At 38.3% G+C, this 12,745-nt stretch overlaps 1 protein-coding gene across 11 annotated transcripts in view; it reads right to left on the bottom strand.

Annotated features, from left to right (window-relative positions):
• Nucleotides 1–12,745, bottom strand: part of DLGAP2 (DLG associated protein 2) — a 402,991-nt gene that overhangs the window by 99,277 nt on the left and 290,969 nt on the right. For 6 of the 11 annotated variants that reach the window (XM_027690134.1, XM_027690135.1, XM_027690144.1 and 3 more), the window contains one exon: nucleotides 6,284–6,349. The exons of 4 other annotated variants lie outside the window; for them this stretch is intronic. In XM_027690134.1, the coding sequence (XP_027545935.1) occupies nucleotides 6,284–6,349 (66 nt within the window). Of the gene's footprint in view, nucleotides 1–6,256; nucleotides 6,350–12,745 lie in introns of all 11 variants that reach the window. One more of the 11 variants, XM_027690133.1, reaches the window with a different exon arrangement.

The raw sequence follows: 12,745 nt of genomic DNA, 5'->3' as shown, positions 1-12,745 counted from the left end.
CATGCTTAACCATCCCTGAATGCTCTGGGGAAAGGTCGACTGAGTCATGGATGTGCCACAGAAGAGAGCCAAGAGCTCATTGACAACCCCTTCTCTGTCTTTGGGAAAATTGCCTGTCATGCCTGGTACATGAAGCTAAAACCCCTGAAAACTGTGAAGTGTTCAGACACTGACTACACTGAGTAAAGCTGGATAATTTGGTAGAAGGAGAGACAGACTGAAAAGTCAGGCCTTTATTTATGCTTTTATTTCAAGAACGGTTATATCCTTTCTTCCTTTCAACACATACGGTCATAATGTCATGATCATACAATCAACAGTGATTGAATAACCATGAGTTACTGTCTGACACTTGAACCTTACCAATTAATCAAAAGCACGACTGCATTAACTGTGAAATAAAAATACATTTTTGTAACCTGCCCTTAAACTCCTTTAGAGTTTACTTTGCATTTGGGGCAGGCTAAGAGCATTATTAGTAACTGCAACCTGGTTTACAGGTTTCAGCCTTTTTCTTAACATCAACTCAATATCCATTCCTGAAGAGAAAACAGTAATTTACTGAAACAAAAAGCCTTTAGTGCAAGTTCTCTTTCTTTGCCTGACTTTAGAAGCGGCTACGCATAAAACTTATGTAAAATAAATGTTTTCCTTACCTATAAAAAGGAGTTAAAATAATTTTTCAATAATCTATTTTTTCCTCTTTACTCTGTGCATGTTACCTGTTAAAATCTATATTTAAAGAGAAGTTCATCCCATCTTCCCTGTTCACCTTTCTTTAACTATTTGAATGCCATTCAAACATGGCATTTTTTCTGTCTCTTGTTAAGATTGCACTGTTTGCTTTTAACATACAAAGCAAAATGTTGCCTTATCCTTTACAGGCCTAAAGTAAATAAGACGGTGAGAAATTTCTAGATAGCATACAAAAGAGTAGTTTTATAAAATGTTTATTTTCTAATACACTAACATTATTCAGATAATATAAACACCAGCTAGATGAAAGCTAGGAATTAGAAGAACTTCAGTTTTCATGACCTAGAGTGAGCTGCATGAGATCATGCATGTCAGCTCTCTTGCTCTGCTACCTTTATGTAGGGATAAGTACAATTTCGGAAGAATTTGTGACAGAAAGCTAGAACTTGATTTTGCTTAGGAAGCCTGTAAAATGCCTTTATGAGAAATAAATAATCTGGTTTTATTATAAGCAAAATTAATTTAGTGGAAAACAGAAGGTGGTGGGATTTTCTTTTCCTTCATTTAATTCCAAGGGTATTTTAGGCGTACTGTGAAAGCTCTAAAGTGGAAGACCCTGTCTGGGCCTGACGCCAGGGAAACTTGGCATCCGGGAATGGAGAAAAGTATAAAAATAAAAATGCATCCTTGGCCGCGTGGCTGGCCTTTGTGTGCAGAGAGACCCTTCTGTACAAATGTACCCTCCTGAGTCGAGAAATTACCTTTTGTAAAATACCTGTCACCTGCTGAATATGTAACAGCTTATGTAACCAACAGGGTACAAAAAGGGCGTGTTTTTCAAAGGCAGGGTGCTCGGACCAGGTCACAAGTTCGTGCACCCAGTGTGCTGTTAATAAAATTCTTTGTTTCACTGTATTTGGCTGTCTTCTAAATTTTAATTAGAGATATTTCTCACACCTTCTCAAAGGGGTTAGATGTTTGTTTTCTTCCTTCTGCATTTCAGAGAAAGTTCCAGGGACAAGCTGTAAGCAAGCTCTCTCTCTCCCTGGTATGCAGAGACATAACATGCAGACGTACAAGGCCTCCTCGGGCCAGGAAGGGTAGAGGAGAAGAGAGCCTTGGAGAAGGTGGGGCATTGCCTTTTTTCTCTGGGGGCCTGGTATGTGCAGCATCATTAGGAAGTGGTCCTTGCATCTGAAATAAACCTTTTTTAATCCTTCCACTGCCTTGGCATTCTTGGGAAGAATATCTGTGTTTGGTTTATCTTACACTTTATCAGGCTGCTGATTTGAGATATTATTAGTGAAAAGAATTGAAATTTTTGGTGTGATTGTGAATCTTGTAACAATAATACCTATCGCCCTGAACTCTGTTGACAAATAAATGTTAATGGAAAAGCTATAAAATATTGTTTTCAAGAACAGACTATGAACACTCGGGTAAGCTTTTTTTGAAGGAATCCATTGCATTTCTGCCTGTTTTATCTAATGAGGTCTTTCATAGAATCAATAGTGTAAAAGAGTTGAGATCAGTCCCATCCCTTGATACCTTTTTCCAATTAAGGCAGCGGATCATTTTATTAATAATATTATTTAATGACTATTCAGCATTCTCACTCTGGTGAGATACTGTGCAAATATTAATTAATCCCCACCAAAGCCCCAAAACCTCACTAGGAAATACTAAACTCATTTTGCAAATAAGGGCCTGGAGTCAGAAATTCTTCAGTACCAGAGAGATCATAACTTGAAGCTCCTTGGGACAATGAGAGTTTAGAATAATGAATGGCCCTGCAGTTACAACTACCTTAAAGAACATTATCTTGACTCTGCTTCGACTTGGGAAACTATTTCACTCCACCAGGAAAGCCCTTTCTGTGTTTTCTTCTGGAATTAAGGTCTCTAGCAGTCCTTCAGATTGAGGCTGTTCATACAAAATAATGCAGTAGTCATTGGGTTATGTATATACAGAAAGAGAGCAAGCCAATTTCCATAGCTCAGTGATCATAGTATTCACCCAGAATCAGATTTCTCTTCAATGAATATTTAACTTTATACTTGTGCAACAGCAATAAAAAGTGGAGACTGAGAAATATCTAATAGTTTGCAGTTTTTTTAATTTAATTTAATTAATGGATTTGAACTCAAATCTTCAATTGACAGAACACAACACTGGAGGAAAGATAGAAGGACAGACAGATATATCCTATCCATTAGTAGAGGTGTAACACACTAGCACAGCTATAACTACAGAGCTTGTCTACACAGAATTTAACTTACTATCCAACAACTTTTATAAAAGCCTTATCAATTTCAGTGATTTTCTCTAGGGGAGAATGGGACATCATATGTTTTTACTAATGGTATACGGTGTGAGACACTGAAATGGTTAATGTCTTAAATATTGTTAAAATCACTGAAAGACTTTTGTTCACTGTAGTAAAGAAGCAACTGCTCATTGAAGCCCAGCCCTCCCTGAATATGCCTACTAATTTGAACTGTGATGGGAACCTGAGATAAGATAAAGGTGGTACTACTGTCCAGTTATCCCAGGTCTAAGAAGAACCATCCACTAGTGTGAGACACTGGAATGCTAATGGCTCAAACAATCAGGCTACAAGCTGGGTGTTGAACAAGACAAGGAAAGAGGCAAATCCGGTGAATCGAATCCTTACAGGAGTGACTCAGCTGTGATAACTCCCTTCTGGGGAAGCACCAGCCATTCACATGAAGCCTGAAGTCATTCATGTCTGCTGACGGGCCACAATTGCCCATAATTGACTCAGCTGTGCTCACATAACAGGCAGCTGTAAACTCTTAGAAGGTGTCAAAAACTCCGGAAATGTCTGTGATCCAGTACTACATCATCCAGTGTAAAACTCTCAGCCCCAGGGGAGGTACCAGGGCATTTCCACCTACCTTAGGCATAATATATACCCCTATGGACTCTGTTTTGTGGGCTTCTTTCACTATCTTGGATTTCCCTCGATGGAGCCAGGCTTCAACTATTACTTTGACAAGACTGGAACCCTCACCACTGAGAAGACCAGAAGAAGATTTCTGTCATAATCCCCGGAGTGTGATATTTTTTTACTTAATCTGTCTCTCCCCCTCGCCTTCTGCCCTCTTTTTCCCATTCTTTTCTATCTTTCTCTACCTCACATTCACTATCCTTGGGCATATGGTCTCATACACCCTTTAATTCGGGCAGTGTCATCTCTCTAATAATTTTAGTAACCCAGTCATAACATACAATCCACGTGTTTTGGCCACCTACAGTTTGATAGTTAAGTTAGGAGGACAGGATTGTCTTCCAAAAATATTAAAGCCACTCACCTCTTTCTATGAATGATCTAGAGATCTTTGGTACTTAGTTTCAGAGAACTCTACTAGGGACACATAACTAAGGAGCAAAGACAGATCGTTCTTTGCCCTTGTTTTTGGCATGTTTTTTTCAGTCCTTTTGCTATAAATAGCTGAAATTTTTTGAAAGCACCTTAATTTATTTGCAGTCTGGCTGTGATTTAATGTTTTTTGGCTTTCTTGTTTCTCCTTTCTGACTAATCCCCTATCTTCTTCTTAGTTAGGGTGCTGTATGATTGATCAGTTAGCACATATCTTTGTGTCAATTTTTATTGCCTATTTTATATGAGGGCTCTTGCTCCTATAGACACCTGACATTTCATACTGTTGACTTATATATCATTTATTCTGGCTTCAGAAATCCTGCAGTTCAGTCTCAACCAAATGGGAAGGAGAACAATTTTGACATACTTCTAGGGCATGATTTATCTCACTCTACACTAAGCTTCTTAAGTAGGCCAAACCTGCTATGTCCTGGCAAAGTCTATCACTCTTCATTGATTCTAAAGGAACTCCAGAAATCTACAGTTTAGACATCTACTACTGAATTACTTTCCAGCTCTTAAATGAGATTCTAACCCATCTGAAGTCCTTTCTGTGTGCTGTGAAATGGGACAGCAGGACGAAAAACTCCAAACATCCAAGAAGGCTGAGATATTTGCTTATTTCATGACTCCTCCATAGGATCCACTTGTGAGATTCCAAGAAAGCCTCACGTTTAGCCATATCTTCCTGCTTACACTGTTTTGATTAAGGCAGAAACTGCCTGAAGGTTCTTCAGTCTCTTAACAACTCCTTCTGTACGATCTTCGGGTCTGGACTTATCCTGTAGTTTTTTTCACTTGTTTTTGAACATTAAGTCCAATACAGATATTTTTACACTGAACATTTATGGAACTCCCTGATTTGAGTGTAACTGAGTGACAACACTACTTGTTTTAGAAAATCCTGTTCTAAGAGACTGTTCAAACATAATGACAACCCCTGCCTAAATTCATGCTCCTTGTTCAAACTGCTTGCGTACTTTTCCTTAATATAGCAACTGTGATTTATCTTCCTAGCAATGTGCAACAATACAGTCAGGGAGAGAGCTTACAGTATTCTTGTCAACTACAACAATATCCTAATAACACAAAATAAACTGTTGCAATGTATTAACGTAAGCATATGCACAAAAAGAGAAAAATTATACTGACTTCTGAAATGTAAGTAAGCTCACACTGAATAAAGGAAGCTTTAACTAGCAAATACACAGAAATCACTTTCCATATTTCTCTTCCAAAAAAATCCACATAAAGTAATTGCACATAAATCAAAATTTTGATGGATTTCACATAATAATAATAATGGCCAGTCTTCGCGAACGAAGATTTTGGGAAAGGTCTTTTACCTTTCCAGCCTGCGCAATGGGTTTTTTAGGTGAGACACAGCCTGCGCTGAACTGAGCCCACCCTTTAATCCTAAGGTTCATCTGCCGGGGCCAAGCGAGCTTGGACAATGGCAGTGAGGTCCTCAGGACGTAGGTTTGTTTAGAGTGACCTTCTCATAGATGGATGGCCTCACAGGGCTAACGGGCTCCATCTGCCCAGGGGACTGGGAATCGAACCTGGGTCGCGGCGGTGAGAGTCCCGCATGCTAACCACTAGGCCACCAGGGGTCCCCGGATTTCACATAAACCAGTGAGAATCTGAATATGAAAACACAGGAACAGAAACACAATTTTGCACAATCTTAAATGTATAAAACTGAAGTCAGTGGGATATTTTACTACTAGCTTTGTAAGACAAAAGTATCAAGATTTCACTTGTGGACTTTAAGATTTTCTGGTTTCTCCTTGCTTTTGTTACTTTTTCAAATTGAAAAGGTAACATTGAAAACTCTGTCTGCAATTAGTATGTTCTCTAAGGGGTAAGACAAAGAGAAAAAGACAAAAGAAGTAAGGTTGGTAATTCTTTTGAATTCTTGGTTCTGTGGGTGTTACCCAAATCTGATTTTTTTTCTTTCCATTCTCTAACCTTATAGAGCAGGTGAGAAATTCCCAGAAGGATTTTACTGAGAGGTTTTTGGCCACTCTCATTGACACCACGTGGTGCCATGCCTGCTGTGGGCTCTGTGGCTGAAGGGAGGCTGTACCGCAGAGCAGCCTCCTGCTGCCTCACCCCACGGCTGCGCCCAGCCTCTGGATGCTCAAGCAGTACCAGTTATCTGAGAGATGATATCTGTACCTAGCTCCTCCTCTGGCGTCCCTGGAAAACTGAAGCCCGACTTGAGCAGATCGCCACCCTCTTCTTCTGAAAAGACAGAAACAAAGTAGCTATTTAATACCTCTGATATTTTTCTATATCCAGACATAAACTCTCCACTAGTTTTTAAATCCACTCAGTGATATCTATTACCATTCAGTATCTCAGATAACGTGAAGCTGCTGAGGTGCTATTATCTGCAGTATCTATCCCTCTTTGCCAGTTGTTCTAGTGCTCATCAATTATTATTATTAATTTTTTAATTTTACCAGACATTTTCAAATCACTGGTGTAATAATATTAATAAACGTCTTTTTTATAAGATCTTTTACATTGTTCTTTTCAACTTTTCTGTCGCATTGAATTCTACTGCCTTTTAAGCTTCATGTATTTATTCCAGAAGAATCCTTACTGTCAGTCCTTCCAGTTGCACCTTTAGCACTTTCCACTTATGATTCTCAGGCCACTTTTATTACCTCTTATACACAATCAGTTCAATTCTGCCATTGTGAACTCTGACAATGCTGTGATGGTGATTTTCTCCTATCAGCAACGTTTTCTTTTGTGCCAGACATCACTTCTGTAATTCTGGAAAAGTACTTAAATGCAGGTGATATGTATATTCTGCATGAATGCAGAAACCACTTAAATTGCCTGAGTGCAGCTCTGAGCTACCCTGCTTATACCTCTTTCAGAGTTGCAGTTTGTTGCCTCTGCATTGCCGTCCTGTCATGCTGGAATACAAACTAACTTTGGACCAGGCACTTAGTTTAGATAGTTCTAAAACAGAGCTGCATAGTAACACTTCTGTAAATTGCAAGATTGGTTTAAGAATATATAGATTATGATACAAAACATCACAATAACATGTTTCATGTATTTACCCAATACTATATTTTTAATGAGTTTTATGTTTTTTCCCTATTTCCATATTTGCTGGTGTCTCAACACCAGCAAATATGTGGAAATTATTGAGTATATACAGCCTCTTATTTTACTCTTTTTTTTCCATCTGTGTGTATTACGAGCACAGACCCCTGAGAAGAGCTATGGAGCACTCCATAGCCTCTCGCTGTAAGTTCAACCACCAGCTCTTCAGAGAAAGATAAAATCAGGTATTGCAGACCATAGTTTTTGCACAACTGATGACTGATGACTTCTAAATAACTTGCATCAGTTCTTGTTATCATACCCTCAGGCAGACATTCATGAAAGTTCAAACCAACTCAGACTTTTCTTAAGAGTACCTCAATGTCTCTATCAGACAAGATGGGTTTTTTTGTGCAGCTTACAATAGACACACTGTTTTTCCCATTTCAATGCTCCATTTAACAAACACATGCATTTTACATATTTTTCGGTCTTGGTTACACTTCTTATTTGTACTTTGATTTTTTTTCCCAATTATCTCACAGGAAGCAAAATGAGCAAAATGGATCTCTCAAACAATTGCTCTGAGATTTTAACAATTCCTGAGGTTAAGAATATATAATTGATAACAATGGCTAGTATAGCACAGATACTGCATAGAGAATTAGTACCAAGGATGTTAAGACTGCTGGATAAGCTGAGCTGTCAAATAAACATCTTGTTTATAAACTCAATTGTTAAATAAACTCACTCTGCTAAAATACAGCCTTCAAGAGATCTCAGTAAGTGACAGATAAAAAGTCATACACAATTTTTAAAATGACTGGCATATGAATTTAAATTAAACTTCATTTGGAGAGGTAATGGACAACTCTAATTAAATAAAAGCACAAATTAGGCAGTTCCCATGGAGACCTTGCTCACATGATCCGCCTATATTGTATAACTCATAAGCCTGTCCTCTAATGTGGCTGCACAGGAGTAAGGAAAAAGGAATCAAATACAAGCTATAACAAAAATATTCTGAAGGATTGTTTACATTCTTGTAAATGACTAGGAGATCTTATGCTAACTTCAGTAGATGTTAGATGTTAGTAAATATTGAAAATATTGAAACAGTAGTTTTGTATTTTTGAAAAGCTATAAATTTATTCCAAAGGTCTATCATGCACATATATTCAGAAACAATTATAGAATTTATGCATAACATTATTTCTCCCTTGCAAGAAATTAGCATCCTATAACAAGCTCTGCCCAAAACTAGACTAAAATGTTAGGAGTAGGCTAAACAAAACTAAACATTTGTGAGTCTGAAGAGTTGGAGGAAAAAAAAAGGAGAAAAAAAAAAGAAGAAAATAATTTCCTTTTCAAAATTAAAGGGAAAGGTCATGCAATGGGATCCACAAGTCAGATTCTGACTTTGCCGTAAACATTCCTGTGCAAATTTGGACAATACAATTAATCTCTTTCTGTCTCAATTTTACAGTAGAGATTAGGATTAGAATTAATTTCTTTCTTGTAGCTATCCTACATGAATACATTTGTTAGTGTCAGTGAGCCTTTTGTCTAGAAGAGCCTATAGAGTGCATAAAGAGATAGAATTTCCTTCCTGCAGAAAAGCTGTATTCTGTTTTGAATAGGGTCAATTGCAAATATTTCAAAGGAACTTAGAATTACTTTGTGATTTCCATAAGTTTATGAATCTGTATGAGGGATATGAGCAGCTCTTAGTGATTAGTTTAGTTCCTAAGCATGAGGACTTCTTATTTCTTTATATTTTATAATATAAAAAATAATAATAATAATGGCCAGTCTTTGCGAACGAAGATTTTGGGAATGGTCTTTTACCTTTCCAGCCTGCACAATGGTATTTTTTAGGTGAGACACAGCCTGCGCTGAACTGAGCCCACCCTTTAATCCTAAGGTTCATCTGCCGGGGCCAAGCAAGCTTGGACAATGGCAGTGAGGTCCTCAGGACGTAGGTTTGTTTAGAGTGACCTTCTCATAGATGGATGGCCTCACAGGGCTAACGGGTTCCATCTGCCCGGGAACCGAGGAATCGAACCTGGGTCGCAGCAGTGAGAGTCCTGCATGCTAACCACTAGGCCACCAGGGGTCTCTCTTTATATTTTATGACTATGCCAATTCACATCACTATTTCATTATTTATATTGTCTTTTAAAAAGGCTACTGTCAGTTCCTTCAGTCCTTGAAGACATTCAATTTTTGTATTCTTCACTTATGAGGCATAATTAATCTAGAGTCTCAGTGGCTCTTGCAGTATTACAAAGATAATCTTCATATGAGGTTGAACTGTACTTCAAACTTCTATTATTCCTTCAGAAACAGACATACATGGTCTTTGTTTATTCAGTTTAAATTTCTTCTAGAAATTATAATCTTTATTATTGACCACAGAAATGAAAAGCATGTCCTTCATTCATGAGCACAGCAGTAACCTTCATATGTCATAGTAATGAAGTCATGTAGATTATCACAGAATTATCGCACATTCTGAAATGCACGTGTCACAGAATGAGTGCATTTATTTTATGTCATTCACCTTCTCTATCTCATAAATCCACAGTATCTCAGCTTGCCCTTTGCTACCTACTAGTAGAACATTCTACACTAGTGGACATAGAAGGAAATGGTACTCTTAGCATGGAATGCTTCAATGGGCAATGAATTACAAACGAAGATGAGATTATGAAAATAGGATGATTTACGATAAAAGTTTTTAAATCAATGTATGGAATACACAGATCACAGACAAGGGACATGTCTCAATATACAAACTACTGCATCACAGACTGGTCTAAACAGAAAGCAAGAACCTTCCTCTGAAACTGAAACTAAAAAATAGTGGGGAAAGTCTCAAAAGGGCTCAAAATAGTGACAAAAAATGAAAGGCTCTAAAGGAAGCAGACATGTCGGCTTCCATGAAAGTTGAATGTACAGTAAAATGATGCTGTGATCTGTATAAGTAGGAGAGCACAAACTGTCATTTACATGTAGTATCTAATTTTCTTTTTTTAAAAAGTGATATATCTGTCATGCATTCCAGTGCAACACTGCACAGATGACACTCAAAACTGTGATAGGAACCTTTCACAGCTGAAGTTCTCCAGACTTGGGCTTGGAAACGTCAGGAGACGTAGCTGAGTTGGAACCAGCTTGACAGATCCAGACGGCTCATTCAGCCCTGAAGCCGCTACATGCACAGTGGGAAATGACACAGGTCACCACCCAAGATCAAGCTGGCATGGCACAGCTTTTGTCCTAAAACAGGCTGGATGTCTGTTAGGAGTGTGCCCTGGCTTGTGCTGTTCCATACCCTGCTAAGGAGACATTATCTAGGGAAGCACTGGTTGGTATGGGTCAAATCTGGGCAAAGGTGTGCTCTGTGGCAGGGATGAATAATCACTTTGCCAATCCTTCAAATTTTATCATCTCAATTTTAACCTGTCAATCTACTATCTGACATGACATAACAGTTTAAATTCTGTTTCTTCACCTGCAAAGTCTTGCACCAAGATATGCCTTTATGTTGGCCCTCATTTTTTATGCATTCATTCTATTCTTAATAACCAGGAACGCTGTTTCCATCTCTTAACTGTACTTCTTCCATAACCTATCCATCCACAAAATAGGCCCCATTCTCAGTGGACTTGTTGCTCACATACTTTAAAAGGTTCACATCAGCAGGAGTTACAATCAATTATCTGCCTTCTCCATCACAATATAAGAGCAAGACCGACTAGAACTGATATTGAACTTCTCAGTTTAATGGACTTTAATTTATTTATTATTGGCCCACACTGGACCACACACCAACTTTTTTTCCATGTGTACATTTCTTTCAGCTTGCAAGCTCCCTGTGGTAGCTGTCTTATAGTGCCTGCTATATTGTCTGACAACAGATGAAAGAAAACACGGGCCTTAAAATATCTGAATTAAATTGCAGCTGCAATTTCATTTGATCATATAATTACAGATCATAGAATGTGTACAGAGTATGAATACAGGCCACTCACCAAATCACTCCATGATCTGAGAAAACAAAATCACCGCTCCCAGACTAGAAATACTTAGAGATCCAGAAGAGATATCTTCTGTACTTCAAAGTCCACTAGGCTGCTATGCAATTAAAGTATTTCTTGCAGGTGGCCTTTGACCCTAGCCAAAGACATCCCCAGTCTCTTCCAGTTATGTCATGAGAACAGACATAATTGTCATGAGGCTGGTCCTGACCTAAGGGAAATGACCAAATGCCTGCATGGCTGTGACCTGTTATGGATCCCTAATCCCTCCTGGGAGACAGCTAATTGGATTGGTTCAGACCTTCCCCAAGCAACCAAAATCACTTCTAGCAAACCTATAAATTTCCTCGTCTAATCCTCAAAAGGTTACATCCAATCAATATTATAAAATCTATATAGTAAATTAGACATGGTGAAGGCTCCTTCTCTCATGAGGCCAACTGTTGTGGTCTAGCCATATCTTCAAGAACAGGTTGGCTTCATCCAAACTGTGATGAGGAATGGTCCCTTGCCCATGCTAATCTCCTGGGAATTATTTGGGACAGTGAAAATTAGTTGGCCAAGCTTAAAACTAAGACAGGGACCTCGCTGACCACTATTACAAATAATCAAATTCCTATTTGTTGGGCCTTTTTTCTGGCACTGTTTAATTTACTACTACAGACTGGTGGCAGTATTGTCAATACGATATTCTCATGCATTGTTCTGATAGCATGCTGAGAAGCAACAAATACACAGTCGGGCAGGGAAAACTCTGATTGAAATAAATATTAAAGACGATAGTATCAGATTTAAGGTTATTGAGGTTTCCTTTGCAAGAGGCCTGTGCGAAAAGTATTAACAGTAAGAGGAAGTCATTGTTTAATTAAGTTGCTTTTGCTTTTCTCATCACAGACTCTCTTTTTTTGTTCTTACTTTTCTCACACACACACAGACACACAGACACATAAGTGTTGCTGATGAGTCCAGCAAAGATCTGCTCATCCTGGTATGCTGGCTCCAGCACTGGCCCAAAATGGATGTTGCTGGAAACAGGGCAAACACGTAGATTGCCTACAATACTTTTCCAGCTTCCCGCAATCAGCACTTAAGGGACTTCCTGAGACAGAAATTTAATCTAGACCATCATTTTTAATAGTCATCAATGGATCTATCCTCTATGGATTTATCTAATCTTCTCTGAGTCCATTTATACTGATAGCCTTTACTGCATCCTGTGCCAATGCACCTCACAATTTAATTATGCTTTATTTGAAAAAGAATTTCCTTTTTGTTTGTTTATCAAGATGCCTGATAATTAAATTAGGTGCCTCTATTCCTTGGTTGTGAAAAATAATGGATCATTGAGCTCTGTGCACTATGTCTACATAATTTATAATTGTGTAGACATCTACCATATCCCTTCCTTATTCCTTCCTTTTCCAAACCAAGGAAGCAATCTGTTTAGTAAAGCTGTTCTAAATCTTTCATCATCCTTCTCACTCTTCTCTGTACATTTTTGTTACTCTGCTATGCCACTTTCAGACACAGA

Source organism: Neopelma chrysocephalum, unplaced genomic scaffold, assembly GCF_003984885.1.
Source record: "Neopelma chrysocephalum unplaced genomic scaffold, ASM398488v2 Primary Assembly neopelma1_80b, whole genome shotgun sequence".
Lineage (NCBI taxonomy): Eukaryota > Metazoa > Chordata > Aves > Passeriformes > Pipridae > Neopelma > Neopelma chrysocephalum.
Note: the sequence above shows the minus strand (reverse complement) of the source record. Positions and strands in the feature narration are given on the sequence as shown.